General features: G+C 36.0%; 2 protein-coding genes across 5 annotated transcripts; one reads left to right on the forward strand and one right to left on the reverse strand.

The window, feature by feature from the left end:
- Nucleotides 1-1,742: 1,742 nt before the first annotated feature.
- Nucleotides 1,743-7,581, reverse strand: LOC103714036 (uncharacterized). The gene is made up of 2 exons (XM_008801158.5): nucleotides 7,276-7,581; nucleotides 1,743-2,111 (listed from the first exon to the last, which is right to left on the reverse strand). Exons 1-2 carry the CDS (start codon nucleotides 7,519-7,521, stop codon nucleotides 1,875-1,877), a joined length of 483 nt encoding a protein of 160 aa, XP_008799380.4. The 5' UTR covers nucleotides 7,522-7,581; the 3' UTR covers nucleotides 1,743-1,874.
- Nucleotides 7,582-9,802: 2,221 nt separating this feature from the next.
- Nucleotides 9,803-24,556, forward strand: LOC103714038 (AP-2 complex subunit mu-like). 4 transcript variants are annotated; one of them, XR_016396669.1, is made up of 14 exons: nucleotides 9,803-10,225; nucleotides 11,257-11,434; nucleotides 14,062-14,152; nucleotides 19,022-19,116; nucleotides 19,247-19,336; nucleotides 19,413-19,461; nucleotides 19,564-19,702; nucleotides 20,624-20,740; nucleotides 21,593-21,683; nucleotides 21,755-21,897; nucleotides 22,388-22,442; nucleotides 22,889-23,003; nucleotides 23,974-24,018; nucleotides 24,109-24,556. XR_016396669.1 is itself a non-coding variant. In XM_008801160.6 (13 exons), exons 1-13 carry the CDS (start codon nucleotides 10,143-10,145, stop codon nucleotides 24,187-24,189), a joined length of 1,317 nt encoding a protein of 438 aa, XP_008799382.3. In that variant the 5' UTR covers nucleotides 9,803-10,142; the 3' UTR covers nucleotides 24,190-24,556. The 4 variants fall into 4 exon arrangements, 3 of the variants coding, with proteins under 3 accessions (XP_008799382.3, XP_088561856.2, XP_089781982.1); XM_008801160.6 differs by lacking the exon at nucleotides 22,388-22,442; XM_089925856.1 differs by lacking the exons at nucleotides 9,803-10,225; nucleotides 22,388-22,442 and adding an exon at nucleotides 10,868-10,936.
- The last annotated feature ends 2,641 nt before the right edge of the window (nucleotides 24,557-27,197 follow it).

The raw sequence follows: 27,197 nt of genomic DNA on the forward strand, positions 1-27,197 counted from the left end.
GACCTCTAATTGGTTGGCAGAGCAGCAGAGGAGCTAACACAACATGGCGTAACAGAGTTACTAGGTAGGATGATATCAAACTTATCCTAAGAAATGCTCAGATGATAGCTTAATACTATCTAGATCATTTAATTGAGTATGCCAGAAAAAATACTGCTCAACCCATGCAAAAATACCACCCTATTCTTAATCTTTTATCTACAGTCTAGATAACAAAATTAGCTAGGGCTCGTTAATTAACGTTTTGTGTACTTTCTCAGGTGGCTCTCATATGACCTTATCTTTGTTCAACACTTTAGATGCTTCACTAGATAATTTAAATGCTCGGATCCCTCTCTTCACTTAATTGCCCAATCCCAACTCCTTAACATCAAGTGCTTCGCTCTCTTCGCTCGACTGCCCACTCTCATGTCCCATAAAAGTTCCTATGCTAATGCATGATCCGTTTTCTATGTAACCCCAAGAAAAGTTAGATGTCTATTTTTACTCGTACATATAAAAAGTAATGTAGATATCAATAACAGAAAGCGACTAATGTTAGCTATTTTGTTTGTTAAGAGATATACCATAATGAAATTCTCAGAGAGGTGACCATCCTCGAGCAACATCAGGGCCATTTTGCTCATCAATGATCGGATCTCCATTTTTATAAGATTAGCTATTATGTAACCCGCTCCTGACCTGTTTAGATTACTATAAATTCCTAATTTCCCACCATTTACGCATCTAAGCGGACGAGGCCATGCTTATGATGATGATCCCAAGGAAGTACAAGGTTCAGATAGCGATCTGCAGCATCGATACTAAAATAGCACGGTAAATGTTCTGCGAATTTTTAAAAACCTTGAGTAACTTATCTTTTTCTCCCTTATATGATTCTTCCTATTATTTTTGTAAAGTCCAAGTATCCTATTCAGGATGTGCTCATGTATTGGAAATTTATCATCCCATCTATTGTTGTTAGATAGAGGTGTTTTCCACTTATATTAGCTGTTCTAGCCCCTCTAATCTTCACATTTACATAATTATAGAAATACACATATATTGATAACCTTAATCTCTTGTTGTTTTCACCAAGTATTATTTACTTTCATGTACTGGATTTTTTTTTTTTCAAGCATTAGCAAAGGATCCTCATTTTTTTCCTGAATTCCAGAGATCTGCCCTGAGCTAAGCGTCAGCAATCACACGGTCGAGATCTGCTGATACTGGTTAGCCTAGCAAACTACACATCTATCTAGTTGTCATTGTGGTAGCCAAAGCAGTAGAGATAACTTTCAAGTGCACTCCACGTGGCAGGCCACATGGCATGCCCCACTCCTTATGGAATCCGAACATATGTAAAGCACAAGACAAACTCCAATCTTGGAATTGGATTTGCTTCATTAAATCAAACAATAGCAAAAAGAAAAAGTCAGAGGTTAAAAAGGCAAGAAAATGCAGGCAGCCATGGAGAAGTTGAAGGAAAGGTGTGGTGGGAAAGGTGAGTTAAGGCAAAATGACAGAATTTTTCTCAAGTGTACATTCTAATATGAACAAGATGTTTGATTGTAACATCGAAAGCATTAAAAAGAAAACAAGAATCCTCACTTCTTTAAAACTCTAAGAATCGTGGCTAAAGCAATTTTCACACTGGGTGGAGAAAATCGCAATGCAGTTTGAAGAATGGATCAGACTAGATGCAATCACATATCAGCACAAATGATTGGTTAGTTTTGTGTAACAGCAACACGAATTCCACCACCCAGCATGACTTGGAGTTGATGACAGATGCAGGCTAGGCTCCAGAGCGCTCTGATGCGTGATGCCAATTACCAGAGACCATCGGGGATGCAAAACAGTGGCATCATTACAAAAGCCTGTGGAATTCCCTTTCAAACCCACTGCAATTTCCCCTGGTGCTCCAGGCACAGCTTGACGTTCCCATCAACAGCGATAACTTGTTTTCTCATAGCCATGGCAGTGGGCCAGTTATTGTACTTCACCTGAAACTTCGGCCGTGCCATCTGTTTATCAGTGCTGGAAGCCTGAGGCACGATCTCATGCAGGAATTCGTCTGCCACATCTCCATCCTCATCAATCCTTAGTCTCCTTGTGTACCACCTGAATCCCTGTACCACGAAAAAAGACCAGGTCGAAACGAATGAGTTGCATCTGGTAACCCTCAGAAAAGGCCACTAAACATCGACAAGGCACTAGATAGTCTTTAATACACAATATACAAGCCTGTAGAGTAGATATGACAAAGTTAAGCAAGAAGATATTCAGTTGTCGTTAAGAATAACCAGTATAGAAAGGTTCGCAAAGCTGGGTTAAGATTTGATTTGCACTTGTTGGCTGTGGTTATAGTTAAGAGATAGAGATGTAGCAGTGAGGAGTTCATGAGTGCAAGAAAGATCAGAAACAAAAACTGCAGTTGGATAGCAAGTTCGCCTGAGGATTAGCACTAGCCTGAGCAACTAAATTATCTCTGTAGAAAATCGCTCGATCAAGCATCGCATGTTCATCAGTGGAGGCATTTACCTTGAGAGGCTCTGCCAGGGGATTTTCCAAACCAAAGAATGGCCAGTCAATATCATCCTTTGATCTCACCCAAAAAAAAAGAATTTTTAAAACTTGTCCTCCATTAATGCTGAAACTTTGACAACCCAATAGGGGATTGTGGAGAGGACAAAAGGCTCTCTACAAGGACTAATAAGAAATTGTTATTCTCTTTTAATTAACTTTTTGTTTCCTACCAGACCAATTAATGAAACAACAGATAACAGATTAACAGTTGCCTGTTCATCCCAAACATCAAAGACTGCAGTTTTTGATTTAGGTCTCATCTGATGATTCCCACAATAACCACATGGCAACTATTCCTTAAGCTTTTTAATAAGAAAGAACTTCATGGCAACTAAATTAAGCAAAACTTGTACACTCGTACTGTTTTGTGTTTGTGTGTGAAAGAAGTTCTCTAGATACATTCCTCATGCAAAGTTACATATTCTCCCGGTATAGCCAGTGATTAGATACAAGCATTGTTCTTTTCCTCAATTATGTTTCAGTTAGTCGATATACTGGCACATAATCTTCCACTCTACATGTCTTTATCAACTGCAGAATATATCCAGAGCCCAGACTGCAGGCTCTCTCTCTCTCTCTCTCTCTCTCTCTCTCTCTCTCTCTCTCTCTCTCTCTCTATATATATATATATATATATATATATATATATATATATATGTAGTAGTCTCCACAACATACTCTCACATGACATTTCTTCCAGGTTTCTTTTCTATTATGAATTTTTGGCATAAAATCTCCTCATGTACAGCAAACCTTCCATAAAGTATGTATGCAAACTTTTCTGTTCTTTTTAAAGTTTCTGTTAGAAAAGGGAAAGCATGATATTTGATGAAAACAAACATTACATAAATTTGCTTCTTCATTTTAACTACCCTTCTTGGCATATGTTCATGTTTTTGTCTCTTCATTTCTTATTGCTCAGCAGCTCTATGGCATTAACAAAATATCAACAATCTATAATATTCTGCAATGATACTAACAGCATTTCGTTAATCTTTACTGTCAAAGTGCTTTCTTGATCGGATTTCAGAACTACTCTAGGTCTGCTACAATTAGGCTCCAACTCCTGGCTAAGAAAGTCCTGCACATGACCTTTACTTGTCATATTTCACCAAAATTATATCATCCTTACCTCATAGTAATATATAGTGCTTCCCCTCGTCCTCCCCTCCTCTCCCCAGTCTCCCAATGACTGCCTTTTAAAAAAAAAGAAAATTCTAACCTTAACCAAAGTGTACCTCTTAAAGCTGCATGGATGACATCAGTTAATAGCATTCACAATCTTTTATAGCATCTGTTTTATAAGTGTGCAGCTTGGCTTAAGGCCCTGTTTGGGGGAGCTGTTGGCGGTAGAGCTGTTGGAAGTAGAGCTGTTGGAAGTAGAGCTGTCTGAAGTAGAGCTGTTATAAAAAGTTGTTTGCTGTTTGGTAACTACATTCGTAAAGTGCTGTGGTACTTTGTTTTGTGTTTGGTAAACAAACTGAGAAAGTACTTTTGTATGACAAAATTACCATAAAGGACATTGCATAGTATTATACAACAGAACATAATAAAACATAACATAAATTAATATATAAATATACGATATAGTATAATATTACTGTAATATAAAATAATATTATGTTAATATAGCATAATAGTAATATAATTATTAGAGTAAATTAATATTTGGTAATATAGCATAATATTAAATTATTTAACATAACATATTAATGTATTATGATATAATGTAATATATATTATATTTATAGTATAATACAACAATAAAAGTATAAAATATTATAATTATTAGTAAATTAATTTCTTATAATATAACATAATATTAAATTATTTAAAATAACATATTAATGTATTATAATGTAATGTAATATAATACAATATTTATAATATAATACAATAATAAAGGTATAAAATATTATAATTATTATTATAAATTAATTTTTCATAATATAACATAATATTAAATTATTTAAAATAACATATTAATGTATTATAATGTAATGTAATATAATACAATATTTATAGTATAATATAATAATAAAGGTATAAAATATTATAATTATTATTATAAATTAATTTTTCATAATATAACATAATATTAAATTATTTAACATAACATATTAATGTATTATGATATAATATAATATGATATTATATTTATAGTATAATATAAAAATAAAGATATAAAATATTATAATTATTAGTATAAAATAATTTTTCATAATAATTTTTTATAATTTTTCATAAAATAATTTTCCGCGGTCCAGGGGCTCTTCTTCGTAGTCCACGCTCGAGGAGGACCTCAGCGTGGGCCGCGAGGTTGATGATAAAAAAAAAAACAATAGATTGATTTTGGAAGGTATGGAAAAAGATTAAAATTTTTTTCTTCTAAAATGTGGTTCAAGAGATGCATACAAAAATTGAAAAGAAAAATACCTTTTCTTACGGAAGGAAGTCTGACGGCTAGGGTTCTTGGCTCCAGTAGATTTTTAGGTTTATAAAGGGACAAACTATGTATTTATGTTATTTTAATATGGGCATTTTTGTCAAAAATACAGCTTTCCGAAAAAGCTGAAACAGCTTCCTCCCAAAAGCTCCAAATTGGAGCTTCCTCCCAAAAGCTGTTTTCAGCTTCCTGCAAAAGCTGAAACAGCTTTTTGCAAAATTTACCAAACACAGTTTTTTATCTAAAAGTACTTTTGGAGGGCCAGAAAGTGCTTTCTGGCCCTCCAAAAGCTCTCCCAAACAGGGCCTAAGTCCCTGAACATTTTTTTATAAAAACTTGTGATTAATAATCCCACATAATATATATTAGAATAATCTTAAGAGGTCCTTAAATTATGTCAAAGGACCTAGAAGGATATGTGTAAACACCAACTTTAACAGGGAAGGGATTTACAAGAAATAATTCAGAAAGTTTGAGGTTGTGTCAGAGGTTTTAGTTGATACGCTGATTGGCAAATAAGGATAAACAAAACTGACGTCAAATTGTCGGGACAAGAGTTGATGGTTATAATTGTGGATTCTCTCCAACAACTTACCGTTGAATGATGCAACTTTCTCACTCCAAGGTCTATGTTCTTTGGAATCCTTTTGTCTCATTTCTTGGGACTTAACATATTATAGACAACTGCACTAGTTATCATGTCAACAAATATCTCATTGTATGACTGTATTATGTTACTCCTTGTTATAACAAAAATTACCTATTTATGATAAGTTGGAACCACTTTTAGTGTCATCAAATTCACTAATGCACCACCACAAAGTCAACAATCACAACTCTCATCATGTTACCATTTCCAATCTATTATTTGCTAACATGATATCTCAAATTCTCCACTATTTTGCATAAATGGCAATATATTGTTCCATAAATATAAATGTTACTATCTTCTAGAGTTCCTGACATTCATCTAGTCCTTACATTGCATCTAGAGTCTTAGCTATAATCCCATTTTATTGCCTAAGCAATAAAACCATTTGTCACCACCTTTTGTAATATTTGAATTGCTTTACATACAGTTCCTAAGAATAAAAGAACATACAACTCTCATAAGGAAGACAATTTGATGCAGCACAAGGTGCAACCAACAAGTACTTTGATCAGCTAGATCATACCAAACTTCTCAGGAGCAACAGATTCATAGGCGAAGATTTTGCACGAGCTAAAAGTTTGTGACCGAGCCTCTTATAAATTTTCAATTACAGAAGGAGTCAAATTTTAGCTAGATTTTTATATTTGTAGTTGAATAATTCTAGCATATTTTCTTATTACTAAGTCCTATTTCTAGTATAGTTTTGTACTAGGTTGAAGTCCCAAATTAGGATTAAGGGTCATGTCCTATATATGCTTCTACTACATTGTATGATGGTAGCTTTTGACATATTAATAAAAGAAATTCTTGGAGAGAACTTCCTTCATGAAACGAAGGGTTCTTCAATCCAGTTTTCCTTCAATTTATATGTATAATCTCCAAAGTGTAATTCCTGGCGATCCAATAGCTCTTCACTCCTCATGCAACATCACTTCCTAATATCCACAAAAAAATTAAGGGCAAACCTGTTGATGTTTAAATCAACAATAGTTAGTAAAAGAGTTTACAGTAATGCTGTGAATTAAATAGTGTTGGAAGACCTCAGTAACATTATCGAGCCCATATATTCAAGCCCCTGTCTCATGTCTCGGATAACCCTCAACCTCTCATCTTAAATTCTTTGGAAAAAAAGAATGAATTCAATTAAGATGGTGTTTTAACACAATCCCTACATGCAATTCTTGGTTCACTTGTTGCAATCCAGAAGGTTAAAGATAAGCATTATGATATGTGTTCGCTTGGCAATTTATCTTTGCAAGGCTTTGACATACTGGAGATTCCAGTTCACTCATATAAACACATCATTCCTAGGAAAAGTTCAGTCCTGTCTCCTTTACCACTTCCACGTGTTACAAGCTTACCTGCCCCCAAATCATACATCTAGCCTCCTTTTATCACCCATTCATCACGTTCTTCTTGCTAACCACTAACAAAAACTATGGTTAAACTATACAAATTCAAAGGCCCGAACAAATCCAAAAAAACCAACTTTACATCATATAAAACAAAACCCATTAGACCGCGATTCTTGATAAACCCATCACCGAATTCATCAAGAAACCCAGAACTCATGAATCAAAAGAAAGAAAGGTTGGGAAGGGGCAAGCACCTGGACTCCGCCTTCGCCGGGACCGCAAGGAATGAGGACGGGCCCTATGCTAGGCCTCTCGACTGTGAGGGGGACCTGGACCCTGAACCCTTTGGCTCGGCCGCGCGGCAAGCTCTTCCCCGTCCGCTTATTCTCCTCCTCCTCCTCGCCGTCGCCGCCGGCGGCAACGGCGGCGGCGGCGGCGGCCCCGTTTGCTTCGTCCCTCGCGAGGCCAAGAAAACCGGCGATCCTCCGGAAGAACCCCATTCTCGATCAAGAACCACTCGACGAGGAGATTTATGGTTTGGGAAGGGGTGGGGGGGGTCCGAGAGGGGTGGTGGGTGGGGCTTTTTATCTTGGGGTTTTAACCGCGATGGAAGAAGGTAAAAGAGACTGTAGTTTTTTTCATAAAAAACAGACGTGTAGATCGGAATTTCTGAAGGATCGCGGTCGTATGCTTCGGGCGAAAAAATTCACCTTCATTCGCGCCGATCCACCGTTGGATCAGTCACTGCATAGATCTCCAAGCGCTCCGAACTCTTATCATTCATCCACCGGCACAGCTCTCAAAGCGAGGAAGGCGCGCAAAGGATCCAACAGCGATACATTCCTGAATTGCCCCTTTGGTTGTGAATACCAAATTCTTGGAGATCCACGTGGCGGTTGCTTGATTGCTTCCACAGATCGCCAAAGCGCGTAACGTATCATACCAGCAGTGAACCGAGATTTTGGTACAACATGCCAAGTCGACCCTTATACCACACATATCAATATTATACCAATAAATATCTTACGGAATCCGGCACTCCGACACGAGTAATGCTTGTCGTTAGATTTGTATATTTAGTTACGGTTAATCTGAAGAGGAAGAGGATGATGCCAATCTTTAAATCCTTGTCAAAGTTTTTAAAAGAAAGTGCCCTAATCACTAAGGAGCGATTTGCCAGGAGAGTGTTTAGCTATGGTTGCTTGATGGGTATCTTCTATAGTTGTATCCATCTTTTATTAATTTCATAGCTTTTTTTAAAAAAGAGAGGGAGAGAGAATAGGAGGGCAATACACCAAATCATATTGCATAATTTTTTCCTTTTTTTATGTCATGATTTGATAATGTGTCAAGTTTGACAGGTAACTATAGATATTATCAGTTGAATAATCTTATTAGTTGAAGAATCACGTGCATTGCTAATTATATGTGGTTGAAAGGGAGGTAAAGAATAGTAACCTTGATAATGCTAAATTTGAAGTTTGGAGACTAGATAAAATATTTGGACTTATTTTTTCTATTCTTTTATATTCTCTGATGCCATGCTTATTTTGATAGTTTGTAGTACCCAACAACACTAAGCATATTGACTCATACTGATAAGAAATCAATGCTTAGTACGTTTCTCGCATAAATGTAGTTACCAAGTATAGTTTTTATGAGCTGAACCATGAACCTTAGTTATTTCAAAGATAAAATAGAATAAAGCAAAGTTTGTTTTTGATGCTTCAATTATTAGATAAGTTTTATATATTTGTTAAAAAGCTAATATATTCTTTGGTCCCCTCGGTAATGTTGGAGGAGGATTTTTTATCATTTTGAAATTAATCAACTATGGGTGAGATAGGTATAACATGAAAATACCATGGTTATGCTGGTATGGGATAAGTGTTATTGAGAAGATAGTTGACATTAGCTAGTTTCTAATTTTGTTATATTATCACTACTTTTTACCATATTCTTATGTGCGCTTTTTCTACATAGACCTTAGACCAAGATGGTCCGATTTTCTTGATCACTTTGTTAGATTATTCCATACTTTACTTTCAGTTTTTAATTTTTAATCTCTAACTTTTTTTGGAAAGAAAATATTATTGTATAAGTTTTTCAAATTAATGACCAACTGAATTCAAAGTGTAATTAAGATTCCTCCATAAGGAAGTCAATTAATTTGTTGGAAAAGAATAAAACTCAAAATTACAAATAGTTTCAAGCAACTCAACCAAGTATCTAACACGAAGCTCACTCTTTTGCCGGTATCGCTTGGTAGAAGAGCCACTTGAAAAATAATGAGGAAGCCAAAATTCAAAAACTCCATGCTTTTATAACCGCATAGGCATAAGAATTATGGATAATTGTTATAACAAGCTTAACATAATAATTATTGAGAAATGAGGCAGAAGTCTCCTATTTTCTTACCTTCCATCAAGTTTTATTTTTAAAAAATATATTTTGCCTTTACGTTAACTAAATTCATTTTTTCTTCTTTTAACAAGAAAGAATGAAATTTATGACACGCTTTACAATTTTCATGTTTGTTGAAACATTAATGTCAGAGCCGTATATTGAATTAATATTGTATATTCTATATTTTATAATACGGTTAATCAACATGTTAACTAACCGATAACAATAAGTTGGATTTTTTTTTTTCTTGCAGTATTTCGATGTGCCATAAGCATGAAAGTGGTTCAAGAATTTTTTTTTTTTTATAAGGGCTAAAAATAAATCATTTATTTTGACTTTTGACCCATGTTGGGTGGATCAAACTGGCGTTTCCCTGGAGGAACCGTGTGATTCTTACCTTCATATTGGAAATTTCGTGCGTGAAAAAAAGAAAGGCTAGCGAGGGGAACGCCGGAAGAAGACTTCCGCGCTCCGACCGACTTCCAGCGCTCCGACCGACCTCCCGCCTCCCCCAACGCCACAAGACTCAATCCTTCTCTCTCCAGCTCGCGTCGCAAAAACGCTAGCTCAATCTTTGAAACCCTAGATCCGAGATCTCGTTTTCTCGTAACCAGAGAAGGGGAAGACTGCCATCCCTTTGCTCCCCCCCCCCCCTCTCTTTGGAGGTAGGGCTATCTACTCGCCGTGATCTGGGGTTAATTTGGCCTAGGAAGAGATGCCTGTGGCGGCGTCTGCCATATACTTCCTCAATCTTCGTGGGGATGTTCTCATCAACCGCCTCTACCGCGATGACGTCGGGTGAGAACACTTCCTACGGAATAGAGTTTACGGAATCTAAGTTTTATTTGATTTCTCGATGTAATAACGAAATTTGGGCGTTACGATATGTTTTCTACATTCAAATCATGTTTTTCTTTTGCAAGAATGCTGAGTGATCTGCTGAATTACTTGTGCCACGAATGAGAATTTTTAAATATCAAATTTGTTGGTTCTAAGCCACACTTTGCTTTTGATGAACTACAATTGAAAGGGGAGGGTGGGGGGGTGCGGGGAGGGAATAGGGCCTTTTCTGTTTATTATAAATACACAAAGAATAGCTGATCTCTTCACATGATATCCTTTTATAATTAAATTACCACATATTACTGGCTCGTCATTGTGATCATATTCGCACAATAAAAAATCTGATTAGTTGATGTACACTGCATGTTGTTTTTACCATGTCTTGAATTTATAGAATGATGCTCTTGAATTTTCATTAGCATTAATGGAAATAATTTATTCATCTCCTAATTTTATAATTTCAGTTAAGACTTTGGTCGGAAGTTGAATTTGGTATGGTGTCTCTTGCAAAGAAGCCTTTGTGTAGAGGGACTGAAGAGGTGTCTTTTTGTCCACCTAATCCAACTTGCATTTGTTTCAAGATTTGATAATCAGGAAGCAATAGGAGAATGGACTTTGGTTTACTTCTTGTAAATCTATACTCCAAGATAATGAATCATGACAGTGGTAGGAGTATAGAGATAGGATGCCTTGAATTTGCCACATTTCTCGATTTCTGTTCTATCATTAATGTTCTTAAATTTTTGAGTTTAATTTGCAAACAATTTGACTCCTCCGACTTAGTTCATTTTATGCACTTTGGTCTATCATTTGTACATGCAGTATATATCTTAAAGACCTGCATTAACAATCATCTGTATTCTTCTTCCATCATTTCTTGCCGGTGGAGATCCAAAAAAACTGTATCATAATGTATCACAGTCACCCAGGCTGCTTGTTTTCTTGTAATGACATGCATGCTTTCTCTAAAATTGTGGCATATCCAGTGGCAATATGGTGGATGCATTCCGAATGCATATAATGCAGACAAAAGAACTTGGTACTTGTCCTGTCCGGCAAATTGGAGGTTGTTCTTTCCTTTACATGAGAATCAGCAACGTGTACATTGTGATTGTTGTTAGCGGCAATGCCAATGTTGCTTGCGCTTTCAAGTTCGTCGTTGAGGTATGCGTTATCTAGTATCTGTTTTCAATTTCAAACTGCTGCTACTCCTGTCCTCCTCTATCTGTTTATATGATTAGTCGCATGCATGCGTGCTTGCCCCAATGTAGTGCCATTAGCAAGTGTAGCTAAAGGGGTATCAGCTTAAATTTCTAACTTTTGCTATCTTAAATTAATCAAACCCCCTTCCCCACACCCCTCCACCCCCAGCCCGCGTGCGCCGCAAAAAAATAAAAAAGAAAGAAACGTAGACTCAGGCACACAAACTCACAGACAGATACACACATATTATATTTGATGGCATTAGCATGCTTAGATTTTACATAGTAAGTTCCATTCAAATTTCTACTTGCAAGACCATTATATTAGTGACCAGCTTTTTATGTGTTGCTCTCCTTATGGTTAACTTTTACCAGTGTGTTTTTTCAAGGATAAGGACAGAGAGTTCTCTGGAGCATCACGGCAAGTGTTCTGGGTGAGAGAGAGTTGCCATGGATCATGTTTATCTGTGTGAAAGAATTTTACAATCTTTTCCTTTTGATAATGAATTTAAAACGTTTCAATTCTTGTTATAAACTTCACATGGATCGGAGGCAGTAAGGTTGGGACAGCTAATACTTAGATGCGACTTCTAGAATATTAATAAATAACATGTTTGTTTAAGATCAGAAAGAAATCAAAGATGATTAAGGGAGTACAGGATTGGATGCGTTTGGGTGAAGGGAAGGAATCACCTATTCTTTTACATGGCTTTAGAAAATTAAGTCAGAATTGGGAGTATTTGCAATGGATGCTTATCAGTTGAAATATGAAAAGGAATTAATGGGAGGGAATGTACGAAAGGAAGGAATTGCCTGACCCAGAGGTGTTTTTCTGTTGGATCAATCAAGGCCTGCGAGACAACTCTAGTGGAAAAGTTTCGAAGACTTTGGATGGTTTCCTAATATGAGAATATCACAATATTATATGATATATTTGTCAACTATATGCAATGAGAAATCTCAAGAAAATTTTATCCCATCATTTGTCCGTTGTGTGCAAGAAATGTGGTGCCAATAGGCCCTTCTTTTGCATCATAGGAAAATCTTGAAGATTTTAAAGCACTCACACAAAGGACACATTTTTAGTTTTCTTCATCAATGGTACGAAAGCTATCATGTTTTGGAATCTTGGTTGGAGTTCTAGCATCTTCTACAATGAAGTACCTCCTTTAGACTGAGCAAGTTATATGAATGCTTCGAAGCTTGTGGGGAACAAGGGTTAATGCTGCGGAAGTTAAGACTTTTCTTGTATGTGCAGTCATACTTAACAGAGTGATAGAAGGGGGATCCCACAAACACCATCAAGTAGGCTTTCTAGGGTGTCACACCATGGAAACTGGCATTTTATTTTTACAAAGGAAGTTGCATTTTATGAGAGGGTGTTGTAAGTTGCAAATTGACTAGTGTCATGATATGCTAATGTATTGTTAGGAGCGGATGAGAATGGTTGTGTCTGAATTGGCCTATAATCTATGTCAATGATTGAGTACTGTGTGGTCTATAATATGTGTGAATGGAGTACTATGTGGCCCACTCATGTTAGTTATGAGATACCATGGTATGGGAACATGCCATGTCATGCTTACCATGTGCCCAGCTAGTTGTCTAGGCTCATGACAATGTAAAAGGGCTTTGTGTTAGGCCACATTGATTCATTTTGGAATGTGCCAGATGGCATTTACCAACATGGTTAAATATTGGTATACATAGCAAAGTTTCAAGTATAGGTTTTAGTACTCATATTCGTATGCAACCAGTACACCCTTTATTGAGTGTCAGTATGACACATCCCTTGATATGACACTCTGTAGGGGAGGGTAGCACCAGTTTCTACCTGTACAGCATGAATATACCTGGTATGGACCAGTATAGTCTGATATTTCAATCCTTTCTACACAAGACAATTTTGCAGTCCCTTGTATCCTGCTTGTACCTGGTTGGGGTGGTGCACACCATGTGATAAAGATTGGTATACCTGCGTTGAAATTCTTGGTCTATATTGCCTCAGTCTTCTTTGCATGTATTGTTATTTATCCATTATCAGTCAACATTCTACTTGCCACGTTCAAGAAACAGCGAATATCATGCCACTTAAATTTATCTGAATATGCTTAACAATACTTCCTGAATAATTGGAATTTTTTGCTTATGACCATAACATGATTGTCTGTTTGTTGTTACTTCATTCTACTACTAGAGAAGTAGGATCCTAAAAGTTCTTACTACTGCTACATTTGCATGTACAAATGTACGCAGATGCAACAAGTAAGAAATTCTACAAATATATATTGGAAGACAAGTATTTATGCATTCTTGATTTGATCAGCTCATAACTTATCGTAAAACTGTTTTGTTTCCTATTTTAGAAGAATTGAGGGAAAAATCTGTTCTTTCAGTGAAAAGAGAACCTAGTGGAAACCATGATCTTAATGATTCCTTTATGTGGCATGATAGCATGGCTTGAAACAGTTATGAGCTGTTGAACTATACTACATATGCAGCTGCGAACAGAATTGGGCAAAAATTTGCTTATGTTAGTTTCCTAATAATATTGTTTCATTAGCAATAAGCTTTTTTGACTTATGACAGGCTGTTGCATTGTTTAAGTCTTATTTTGGTGGGGCATTTGATGAAGATGCCATCAGGAATAATTTTGTTCTGATCTATGAGCTTCTTGATGGTATGCATCCGAATCATGTTATTCTCTATGCTGTCATTGTTTCATCCTCTTATCTTCTGTTAGCTATACTGTTATATGTTATTGAATTTTAGGCGATCTAGTTGAAGATAAATATATGATTTAACCAATTATTAGGGGAGAACTTCTTGTCATTTTTTTGGGTTGAACTCATGATTCCATGTGAAAGAGAAGATGTATTAACACTTTTTTGTCACAACTGTGATGCACATTAGGTGACTATAGTTTTTCTGCATGTATTTCCTGTGCCAGTCAGGTAATTGGGCTTCCTAATTGACAGCTAACTACTGTCGTTTATTGATCCACATAGTAGATCAGTGTGTTAACATGTTGTCATCATCATTTTATGAAATGCGTTATGATTTGATAAGGGTCCATGTAATGCTTTAATATCTTGCACCGTCTGTGTGATCAAACACATATCTTCATCCTTATGTGTCCTTATCCGTTTGTTGCTAAAAAGATTTCATGAGTTTATGATCTTTGTGTGACGCAGTCTTCTTAAATGCATGGAAATAACTATATTGCTGCTGAACATGTTACTATGTTTAAGGAGGACTCCTTTCATAGGTTGACATGCTTTTTATGACTAGCTGTCAACTTGATGTCAATGTTCCACCTTTTCCATCCTGGCTTGGGACTGGCATTTGCATGTTTGTTAGGTGTTGGTAGGATTATAATTTATTATTATCAGCACTTTGTGTAACATTTACAGTTTTTCAGAAAAACTGCATTCCTTCTCTAAGGTCTGTATCTTAAGTTTAGGTTGTCTCAGCATAAAAAAAATGACTCCCAGAGAATAATATATAATATTCTTTAAGCAGGCATGGTTGAGTGCTGCTTTTGCTACTGCAGTCAAATTGAGTTTGTGGTTATTGTGGTCCTAATTAATGGTCTCTGGGACTTGAGGACAGACTTCATCTGTGAATGGCTGAGGAGGCTACCATGGTAATGGTGGATCCCTTAGGCATATTAGTTGGTGATAGTTATGAGAGCAGTTGCAATAAGCTATAATGGGTGGTGTGTTCAGTAGTTGATTATTGATGATCGCTATTTACTTGTAGTAATTTATGGAAATTGGAGTAATTTGTGGCAGATCACAGTCTGCGAGTTCTGGTTCCAGTGGTGATGGCTGTTGATTCCCTCAACAATTAAGATCTCAGACCTTGGTGGCATTGACTGATTAAGGAATGAAGAGACAACCGTCGTGAGGTAAGACTAAAGTTGTGTTATTGGTTGCATTTGTTTTAGAAGGTAATATGACAATCGATGGCGGGTGGTATTGACAACCAATAATGAAAGTATTGGGTGGTAGTGGTCAGTGCCTGCAGCTATAGTAGCCAGAGAATGGTCACATGTGGTATCAGATAGTTGTAGTATATAGGTTCATGACGGTGGTTGTGAGTGGTTAAGGAAAGAAGAGGTCAGGAAACGTAGAGTTGATCCAGGGTAGTGGTGACCAGCTTAGTGATTAGTAAACTAAGGGTTCTAGAGGTTGATATTGGGACAAGACTGTAAGTGTTTGTCGATAAAACTGTGGGGGCATTTGGTATGGAGTGATCGTCCCAGGATCAAGGATGATGTGGGTGGAGGTGATGAGATCACCGCGTTTGGTTGCACCACAGTGATCCTATGTAGTGGTGATCCTAAATTACCTCCACTCCTCAAATCACCGCCCAACTCGGTGATGGAATACCCATCATTGAGGTCGGAAATGCAAGATCACCCCAGGGTAGTGATCCTGGATTAAAAATTAAAGACAAAAATACCTCTCAATTTAGCAGAAAAATTGATATATCAATATACCATCAATATATTATATCAATGTTATACATATATATATAATATTATGTTGATATTATATATTATATTAATGATATATTATTATATTATAATATACTACTAATTATATTATTATCCTATTATTATTGAAGGATAATTTTAAATTATAGGAGAAATATATTATTATATTTTATCTTTATATAATGAAAATATTTAATATATTACTCCTATTTACCTTATTTTCCTAATCAAAATAATTATTACTATTAAAAAATCTATTATAAGTATAAATAAAAATATTAATTCTATAATGAAAAATAACATAATTTTATAAGGTTAATAATTTATAGGAGTAATAAATATATTTTTATAGAATATATTAATAATTAATATATTGATAAATATATTAATATTTTATTATAATATATTTTATATGATTAATAAAGGGCTACTTAAAGTAGAATATGTGACAAAATTATGGAGCTATTATAGGAATTAGCATATTGACTTATATTTTTGATTCATGAGAATTAAAAACACATAAAAAAATCTATCTAAGATATATCAGGATTATTTGTAGTATTATGTGGTCGGTGATCTTGGATCCCCGTACCATACCAAACAAGTTACTCATGGATACTCAGGGATTTTTAATCACTGGACCATGGCTTACCAAACACATTGATCTTAGATCACTGGGGATCAAATCACCCCAGCATTCGAATCACCGGGGATCTTAGATCACCGTGGTGATCCTGTTGGGGTTACCAAACGCCCCTGTAAATATTTGTCAACAAGCCTCAACCCTAGGAATGTCACTGGATCGAGAATATCCAAAACTTTTGTGGTCTGATCTGAAGACTTATCCAAAACAAAGCTAAATCGGGTCTGTTCTCATCATAACTCATCCTGCTTTTGGATGTTTTATGTTTTTAAATGGCATATGAAGGAAATTATATTTGACCAAAGTTGTTTATAATGAGTTGAGATTAACTGAAACACTGTAAACGAAAAATACATCAAATTTTAAGAGTGCATGTAGCCGAAGGCTCTTGATACTTCTTTGGCTGCCCCCATAGAACATGATGTTATCGCAGTTGAGGGGTCCATATTGTTCCAAACTCCAATGCAGTGGCATGACTTGGTAGTTTGCCTTGATTGCATTCAACATTTTTACTTTCATTGTGATATGCACCATCATAGAAAGTGGTTGCTTGGTCTGCCTAGCCTTGGACTGTTACCTAGCCATCCCTCTTAAAGGGCCGAACCTATCAGACAACCTTTATTTGCTGGCCACCTATTGGGTACCTAGGCAATCAGCCAATGCCTGAGGTCAGGTTTGGACTTATTTTGGGGCAGACGAGGGTATTAGACCACTGGATCATAAACCTATTTCTTTTGCAGTAGTGCCCAAACACCTTACTTGTTGGCAAGTTCCACTAATTCTTGATCTTTGAATATATTATTTATTATTTGGTAGAGTTGTTGCATTTAATCGCATGAGACATTGAGCACGCTTTATGAATGTTTAATTAATACATTGCATAACTTTCAGGGAAATTTGTAATTTTACTAATTAACATGTAATATTACATTAAATAAGGTTCAAGCAAATGCAAATTGTTTGCTGAATAACTTTTTCCTTTATTTCTTTGTTCCTTTCTACTTTTGGTCTTTTACTTTAACTATCATCCACCCAGGCATCTGTTTTCTATGATCATTATGTGGTCATTTGGTTGGGCACATTCTGCAACTACCTATTAAAAAGTTGGTAATATCAACTCCATTGTATACTTGTACTTGCTTCATGGTTAAGGAGATCTAGCCCATTGAAGATAATTTTGATATAACCAGCCATTAACTCCCTTATTAAATAATGCAACAAAGTTTGCTGTTTGTCTTTGCGAATTACACAAGTAAACTGCTAGATTGCTTCCCACAACTGAATGACCCAAGACCATCTGGGACAACAAAGTGTGGCAAGTTTTCAAGTAATAAGAGGTTTCTCCCACATTGATCTAGAAAGAAGCTTGGTTTTAGAGCTTTATCATTTATATTATCTGAAACTAATTAACATGATGTGATTTGATCAACCCTAGAGTTTATGTGCAACATATGTCTTCTGGGTACTAGAATCTCAATAAACAACTGCTTATGTGAACAAAGACACAGCAACATCAACATTTGCTTGCTGATTTTAAGTGTGTATGGGTGTGCACACGGACTTCTGAGCCACAGGGAACATGATTCTACCTGTTCTCACATTATGAAACCAGAGGCTGTTGCAATTTTTTGGAATGAGATTCCAAGTTCTTGTGATTAATTAACAAATGTGATCTAATAATCTAAATACAGAAAAGTGGAGAACATGAAAATCATGCATTAAGAAGAAAGTATGTGGTAGATAGACTAGATTGGGTTTTGGTATCTTGTTTTGCCTTAAGGTCTCAAACACTGGCATGTAGTTTCAGCCCATGCTGTTTTAATTTGTGGCTTATGACCTCTGATAATGGGAACTATAAGAAAGGATCTCTAGATGAAAGAATTGAGGGAATGTAAAAGGAAGAGAGTAACAGGAGATGGAAGAAGAAAGGAAACAAGGTGAGAGAGGAGATGCACGGTTTGTTCCATCAGGCTGTGCATCTCCCCCTTATCATATTGTTATTGGTAAAGTGGATAGGAGCCCAATCCCTTGAGTGTTTGTCGGCAACTCAGGGGTCTGTTACAATTAATTAGGTCCAAGTCCTTCTGCTTAAGGCCACTAGTTATGTAGGTGCCCAATTCCATCAAAAGATGTAGAACTATCAGCAATCTTTAGCACATGTTATGGTTACTTAAAACACTAGGATGATTCTTTTTTAAAGTAAATAAAGGTGCTGAAACTGGTCTTACTGATTAGTCAATGTGCTCATGACTCATGAGTTTTCTGGAAGTATGCTGAGCTTAATGTCACCATCATGTCATTTTATCATGCTTCAAGAGAAAATGCTGGAACTCTTACTATTGTTATCAGTTGATGTTAGTAAGACTAAGTACTTACATATTTTATGTCCCCAACTTAATCTGCAGAAATTATGGATTTTGGTTATCCCCAAAATCTTTCACCTGAAATTTTGAAGCTTTACATCACTCAAGAAGGGGTTCGTTCTTCATTCTCATCCAAGGTCAGATGTCAAACTTCAATTTATGTGGTTGAATTGATCTCTTAGCGTATGTAGATAGTGTGCTTTATTGATTTTATATGATTTTGAAGGTATCATTTATTATAATTTCCCTGTCTTTCTATGTTTATAGCCATCAGAAAAGCCAGTCCCAAATGCAACACTACAAGTTACAGGTGCTGTTGGTTGGAGACGTGAGGGTCTTGTATATAAGAAGAATGAGGTGACTCTTATTTTATACCTTCCTGCTGTGAGTTCTGTATAACAAATACACATTTTCTCAAGCTAGTATGGTTCAGGTTTTCTTGGACATTGTGGAAAGTGTTAATCTTCTTATGTCTTCTAAAGGTGACCAGTGAAAAGCATTAGCTCCTGATTTATGTTGTTATACAGCAATATATTTTTTATTAATAAACTTATCCCTCTTTGGTGAATTTGCTGGTTATTTAGGGAGTGTTCTACGTTGTGATGTGACTGGAAAGATTCTCATGAAATGCTTCCTCTCTGGGATGCCTGATCTAAAACTAGGCTTAAATGACAAAATTGGGCTTGAAAAAGAATCACAACTCAAGTCCAGGCCAGCAAAAAGGTAAGCTCATGAAAGTTGTAGGGCTGTCTGGTTGTCAAATTTTTACTAAAATATTTTTATACAAAACCCAAACTGAATGAATTTTATAAAAAAAACACTCGTTTGGTTATTTTCCATATAAATGATTTTGTAAATATTGGCTTGTCAAAATAAAAAAAAGGAGACTTTTCAGGTCTACCCTTGTTTTTGTACCATTTTACAAAAAAATCAGGTTTTATGATTATTGTTTTAATGGACCTCACAGACAACTAAATAGCCCTTTCATGTCCTTCTGAAGAAAAAACTTTATATACATTCTATGATTTCCTTGGTTCAAATTGTTTGTATCATATGGATTTATTTGCTCAGATAATAGTTCTGGGAAGTTTTTTTTTTCTTTTTTAACCAGCTTTCAACTTTTTGTCTGCTAGATGTTGCCATGACAGTATGGGCATCCACAGTGAAATTCTGAGCAGATGCTACTAAAGGGAGTGTTTTGTATTTCTGTATGGGGTTTGGAAAGAGTAGTTTTAAATACCTAAATTTATGCCAGTGAGCAGTGATACAGTGCTTAAGAAGGTTTAGTAAGTATGGTCTCAAATAGTTAGGATTCTTTCCACACAAATTTTTCTCTCCACCCCGGAGTCTAATGTTCATATACTAAATTTATTTGTCAGGCCAAGTCATAAAATGATTTGTGGAACTAAAAGGCTGTCCATTTTATGAAATTTCTAATATGAAATATGCTTTTGCCTTAGCAATTTGCATTGTTCTTGTAGTCTTTCAATAATCTACAAAAAGTTTCTCCTACATTGAATCATAAGTGAATCTCAAATATGACTTATTTTTAGTTTATTGAAATTGTTGTTGAAGTATTTGCCACATAGACCCTTCTAGCGTCATTGATAACTTTTGGCATATTTTTTTTTCCTCCTTACTCAGTGGAAAGACCATCGAACTTGATGATGTTACTTTTCATCAGTGTGTAAACCTGACGAGGTTCAACTCAGAAAAGACAGTCAGCTTCGTGCCTCCTGATGGTGAATTTGAATTGATGAAGTAATCGTACTACATTTTCCTTATGCCACATTTCTTCTAAGTCATGAAATATATTGCCATTTTCTGTTTCTTGCTATGAAGCCTGTCAAAGCATTTGCTTTTTGCCATATTTGTGCATATGCCTTGTGTTGTTTTTTAATATCTGTGATGTTGCTTTCCTTTGTGGTCAAAGTTAGTTATTCTGTTTCATATTCAAACTATTTAAACACTTATTTCAGGATATTGATTTTGGATTTAATTAAAGAAAAAATGCCTAGAATTCCTGACACATAACAAAAAATGTTTATAGAATTGTACTGGCATTTGTTCAAGAAGAGTTTTATGTGGGGTTTGCTTGCCTGAAGGAAACTATCTATCTTGGTTGGCAGAGCCGCTTATGACAGTAATATAGTTTGTTTTATCAAATCAAAAGCTAAATTAAGCACCTTTTGCCTAAACTTGATTTTATAGAATTGCTGCACACCGATCTTAGTTTGACCCTGTTCTTACCTCATACTCCAACTTCTTTGGCTTAGTCAACATGTCACATATAACTACCTTGAATTCATACTTCCATATTTTTAAAAATGCAATTCACTTTATTCACTCGTTATTTTGTTTAAATACAACTTCTAGCGTTATTGTGTCTCATATGTAGAAATGCCTTTTCCCCTATGTCTAAACTAAACAACATATGGTACACTAGAAGGGATTATATGCCTTGTCTTTATCTTAATCAGATTCCTCATTCACGACTTCGCATTTTCATGCATTTATATAACCTAACAATGTTAAAGAGGTGCCATAGCCAAAATACATGAAGAATGATTGCTTCCTCTTTCTTGTTCCAATGATAATATTCTGTATTCTTAGGTACCGTATTACTGAGGGTGTAAATCTTCCATTCCGAGTGTTGCCAACAATCAAAGAATTGGGGAGGACACGCATGGAAGTTAATGTCAAGGTTTGTCATCAATGTTATGATAGATGCATATTTCTTATGCTCATATTTACCTCGTTTCCTTTATTCTGCAGGTGAAGAGTGTCTTTGGTGCAAAAATGTTTGCACTTGGAGTTGTGGTTAAGGTTCCAGTACCAAAGCAAACTGCCAAGGCAAGCTTCCAAGTGACATCAGGTCGAGCCAAATATAATGCTTCAATTGATTGCTTGGTTTGGAAGTAAGTGCTCAACATTTTGTCACACGGTATAATTTTTGAATGTTAATGCCTCATTTTCTCCATATAGTTAGTCAAAATGCCGAGCTTATTTCTGTCCTCGTGATCCGCCTTACATTTTATTTGTGCGCCACGATATGCTATTTGTGTACCTTTGCAAAAAGAAACATTTGATCTGAAGTTCAAGTTAATCAGCATTACTTGCAACCTTGGTGGTGTATTTAACTTAAATTATGGAGTTTGTGGGTTGTTTTCTTGCTTAATCAAGGAAATGCTATTTAGTCGCACTGCAAGCTTCGCATTGTGGCAAAACAATTAGGAGTTTATCCATGAAGTGATTTCATGAGAACTTTGGAGGGGAAGACCTTTTCTTCTTTTTTGATAGTGAGGCCCTATTTATTGAGGAAATTAGCATCATTTTTCAGTTCCCTTTGAATTTAAAAATTTTATATCCACAATGTTGATTGGAGCATTGTTTGTATGATGTGATCAGAACTGAAGATGGCCATTGGAGTTTTAAGCTTTTTGCTCGTTAAGTTTCCTTTAAGGTATTCTTTTGCTTTTCTTAATTATGAATACAAGGTGTTAAAGTCTTCCTAGGAGCAGTGCATTTAGCTGATTCAGTTTTTGGATATAACCAAATAGTGGCTTTTCTTGATGTAGAGCAGAATCTGAGCTGTCTTCTTTGAGAATCTAATGATGAATGCTGTTAGATGCTTCTGTAGGGGTGTTATCGGCAGGGACCCTTTATTTTAAACTTGTTTACCACTAAACATATAAATTACTTATCCCCACTTTACCCTCGTAAGTTCTTTAGGACATGTTGAAATTCATGTTTGGTGTTGGCTTTTTTCAAAGTTGATATATTAAAGAGAATGAAGTTATTAAGTGCTATTTGAGCTATAACAGTAGACTTTAGTAGGCACCATCTAGAGAAACATTGTGTTGATTTGAATTTGTTAATTGCTTTACACTCTAAATATTCAACATGCAGGATAAGAAAATTTCCAGGGCAAACTGAAACAACTATGAGTGCAGAAGTTGAGTTGATTTCTACAATGGCAGAAAAGAAGCCATGGACTCGACCTCCGATTCAAATGGAATTTCAGGTTTGACTAAAATCTTGACTGCAAGTTCTTTTGATAAAAATGCAAATTGCTTTGCATGCTTTACTCGAGGAAACACTTTTCCTGTTCTTGTTTCCTGAGTTAAATAGATCATACACACATCACAATAGATTAAAATCAATAGCTTGTTTTCACACTGTTTTCCGTACTGTATCATAAGCGGGGCATGTTCAATTCAACAAACGGACCTTCAGTTATCATATTCCATTGCAAGTTAGGTAGTACTGTGGCATGAAACTGTAGATTTTTTCCACTAAAAAAAGGAAATGTAAAATTTTCTAGATCACCCCATGGTGGAGCTTCACGAAACAAATCCAGGTTTCCTGTTGGAATTTTCACCATTATAATTATAAAAACAGTGTTAATTATTCGTAAAAGGGAGTTTTAACTTGAACTGGTATGGCCATTTAGAGAGAGTTCCTGCTTTGAAGCCTGAATCAGGCATGGAAAGTATATATATAAGATGTGTCTATATATTTAGGAACTTTTTTTGTGGAGTTGCCTTAGCTGTTAGATATTTCTTTTCTTAAAACTTTTTCTTTTTTTTGCCATTTTCGTGTTTTCTTTTTTTCCAATTCTTTGGCCAATCACCATAACCAAGTGAATTGTACATGCTCTGTGCAAAAATGAGACCGTTGTATGGAGTTGCAATATAAATTCATCCTGTAAGTCTTGCTCTGCCCAAGTGGAACAATTTAGTCTGCTATTAGTTTCTGGAATCACTGAGTGTTGCCTTATACTATTCCGCCATCATGAGTCAGCAACATATTGCAACATTTTCGTATGCTGATACCAACATAATAGGTTGTTTAATGTACAAAATAATTCTGTTTTATTTGCCTGGACTAACTTTGGAGCCTAGATTCACTTGTGTTTTTTATCTGTCAGGAGTCTCTGCATGCTTTCTTGGCACATTTTAAAACTAATGTTTGAAATCTTTTTGGTTTTGTAGGTTCCTATGTTCACTGCATCAGGATTACGAGTCCGATTTCTCAAGGTTTGTTTGGAACTAATGCAGCTTCAGGTGCCTTCTGTGGCTTTAGGACCTGACTAAAATTAAGTCCTCATTTCTCCAAAATCTCTGCAGGTTTGGGAGAAGAGTGGATACAACACCGTAGAGTGGGTTCGTTATATCACAAAAGCCGGGTCATATGAGATAAGATGTTAGAATCTGTGACTGCTTTCATGCACATCGACGGAACTGTTTAGGCGGCTCCCCAGCTCTCCAACTGAACAATGTTGATATCAGGATACTTTATTACTTCATGATCATGCATTCCTGTGCCTGCAAAACAGCCTTTAGATGAGGACCCGCCCCGTGTGCTCCTTTGCTTCGCCTCCATTTTTTTTCTCTCTTTATAGCAAACAGTCTGTATGTGCCGTTGTCTGATTCCTTGTGGTGCAAGATCAGTATAATGTTTTGTAAATGCTGGATGGCAGGTTGTTTATTTTGGCTTTTGCTTATGAGGTTTTACTTCAAGTTGATGTACAGATTATTGAATTGAACACGGCAAAGCTGGCTATTATTTTCTTTAGTCCTAACTTAAACAAACTATAACTACCTAATTTCCAATGCCACGCCAAACTAGTCTCGTTACTCGTATTAGTGGTCTAACTGGTCTAACTGGGATATAGATGATAAAATATCATGATTGTCGACAACAATGGGAGGTATCCTTGGTCTAACTGGTCCCCTAACATGGTTTCATAGCCCTGAACAAGCCAAAGAAACCTTAATTTTTATCTGCTTATGCGTAAATCCATGACCCATCGCATTACCATCACACGACCACCCCTTCCCCGTTTAGCCCCAGGCACCACTGTGGATCTCATGGCTTTAACCTTTGATGATTCCTTGATTCCATCCAACCTAACTAAGTTTATCAAATATGTTGCCAATCAACCCGACTCCTCCAGCTCAATTGAATAATCTGATCTGCCCAATTTAATCAGTTGATTTTTAACAAAATTCAAATTTCAGCTATTAAATCAAGTTCTTCTCTCAGATAACTCGCAGCATTCGCCATATGTAAGCAGTAATTTCTTGAATTTATAAATTACTATTATAAAATTTAGTGAAAGAGCATGGCGAATATCAAATCCTCGCATATCTCTTACATCTTCGGTCATTTCAACCAACTTAACAATATGCATAGAAAACCTTGATCATATTGTCAGATCAACAAAAGATTTCAAGACAAGTTCCTTTTACCATATTCATAATGCTTAGGGTCAATATTAAGACGGCAACTTTCATCCTAGAGGACCGAACGGGCATACAAAAGGTGTAGGATTTTAGATGGTTATATGGTTGTTGAACTGGTGAGGGAAGGACTCCTACTCACACTTCAAGACAGCAAGCTCCATCGCTTTAACTCGTTGATTACAAATGAGAGGGTAGGCTTCACCACCGACTATTTTAACCAACTCACTATGAGTATATTCAACAGGTTTAGCGGAAGAAACTAGTGTAAGAAGTCTATTGATTATTTCTCACAAGTCTATGAAGGAGGTCTTGTTTACCGGTTAAGGGTTCCCACATTGAGTTGAGATCCTCTAGGGTGCATGTTTTGCACTGTAGAGAGCTGTACAACCTTGGATAGCCATCATGTCATCTATCTTGGAGATGGATAGCTCTCCTTCATCTCTGCAATGCATCATGTCTTGTATTGAACGAAAGCTGCTCGTTTTTTTAAGATGGCTGACGTGGTAGCTATCCAATGTTGTAAAGCCCTTTGCAGTGCGGAGTATCTGAACTAACATTTATACTAGAATCTATCAAAATCTTTGGACCATTCACATGCATGTGTTAGGCATGAGAAAATCGTTTCTATTGTGGTTCATTTTTATCTAAAATTGTGCAATTTTTATTTCTGCCTAGTTCCAATATGGTTTGATCCTTTTGATGCTAGAATTGGAATGGAGGAAAGAATATATATCAGCATAAGCGGTATGTGTTAGTCCCATCACAAACCACATTTCTACTTCAAAACAACTACCTTGTATCTTGTGCTTGAAGTAATAGGTAATCTTTGGTTCCTCCTAGGCTCAAAAAATGTGTACATTTTCTAGAGAAACATGAAATGTGCATATTTTTAAATATTGAGGAAGAATTTTTTCTTAATTTTTTGGAGAAAGGGGCAGAGTAATTTGAGTTGGACCTTGCTATCACACTGCTTGGATTGGCAAATTTAATTCAGTAGTATAGGAATAATTACTTCTTTGTAAAAATGAAATGCATTAAACCTTTGTAAATTTATATATCTTACCATTGCATGAAACACGCATCTCTGCTGAGTTGATGGAAATGTTGTCTCAATTCAATTTCCATGCAGGAATGGGATCAAATGATTTAGTTTCACTTGCTAATTGATAGCATAGGACAACATAACTAGAAAAAAAAAACACTCTTTCATTCGGGTTGTATTTTTTATGTGAAAGAATAATTGATCCTTTTTTTGCAACATTGACCATTACATTGCGCCCTGCATAGATCTCAAAGTACTCTGAACTTCTTCATTCATCCATCTGTACATATCTCAAAGTGACTATTGCGCGATCCAACACTAGATTTGCACAAAGGAAGGTTAATCCTTCTTTTGTGCAAAAGACGCAACCCCCATCTTCACAAGCATGCCTCTTGTGGTGTGAAAATGACATTGCTCTCCAAACATAGAGAACCACCCATAGAGGGTGGTACTACATGAGTACAAATTACTAAAGGAGCACGGGTCCTCTGCAGTGCACGCATGGCACCATAGAGTGTTGTGCAGTCGTGGGTGGCCGCTATTAAAAGATGGATGGCCATGAAACAAGGCAGTCCACAAGCATGTACCATGCATGTGTTGTTTGATGGCTATTCATTTCCTGATGATGGCCATTCAAAATTGCACAGTACTTTATGATACATGGCCCGCACCATAGAAGATCTTGGTTGTATTAAAAAGTTGTGAACCATACTCTACAAATCCCACCAACCCTGTCGCCAAATATGCTTAAAGCAAGCTTTTTATCTTCTTTTGTTTCCATTGCACTCAACTCTTTTTTTTTTTTTGATGAAAATTGCACTCAACTCTTTAGTCATGTCTATACGATTCCATTCTAAAGCTTTGTTTCTTTTTCTTTTTTCGGGTTAGCTGCAGTAGGAATATTGCTACCTTGTAAGAAGCAAAAAAA

The sequence above is a fragment of the Phoenix dactylifera genome, chromosome 10, assembly GCF_051530095.1.
Source record: "Phoenix dactylifera cultivar Ajwa chromosome 10, Ajwa_hap1_PhDact_Kaust_v1.1, whole genome shotgun sequence".
In the NCBI taxonomy this organism is placed as follows: Eukaryota; Viridiplantae; Streptophyta; class Magnoliopsida; order Arecales; family Arecaceae; genus Phoenix; species Phoenix dactylifera.

Bases quoted from the DNA above. Each gene is read 5' to 3' on its own strand.
- LOC103714036 (XM_008801158.5), bottom strand. From the start codon at position 7,521: ATGGGGTTCTTCCGGAGGATCGCCGGTTTTCTTGGCCTCGCGAGGGAC. The intron at 2,112-7,275 runs GTGCTTGCCCCT...TTCGTGGTACAG, and splicing joins CCGGCGAAGGCGGAGTCCAG to GGATTCAGGTGGTACACAAG.
- LOC103714038 (XM_008801160.6), top strand. From the start codon at position 10,143: ATGCCTGTGGCGGCGTCTGCCATATACTTCCTCAATCTTCGTGGGGAT. The intron at 19,337-19,412 runs GTGACTCTTATT...AGTATGGTTCAG, and splicing joins TTGTATATAAGAAGAATGAG to GTTTTCTTGGACATTGTGGA. The intron at 23,004-23,973 runs GTTTGACTAAAA...TTGGTTTTGTAG, and splicing joins CGATTCAAATGGAATTTCAG to GTTCCTATGTTCACTGCATC.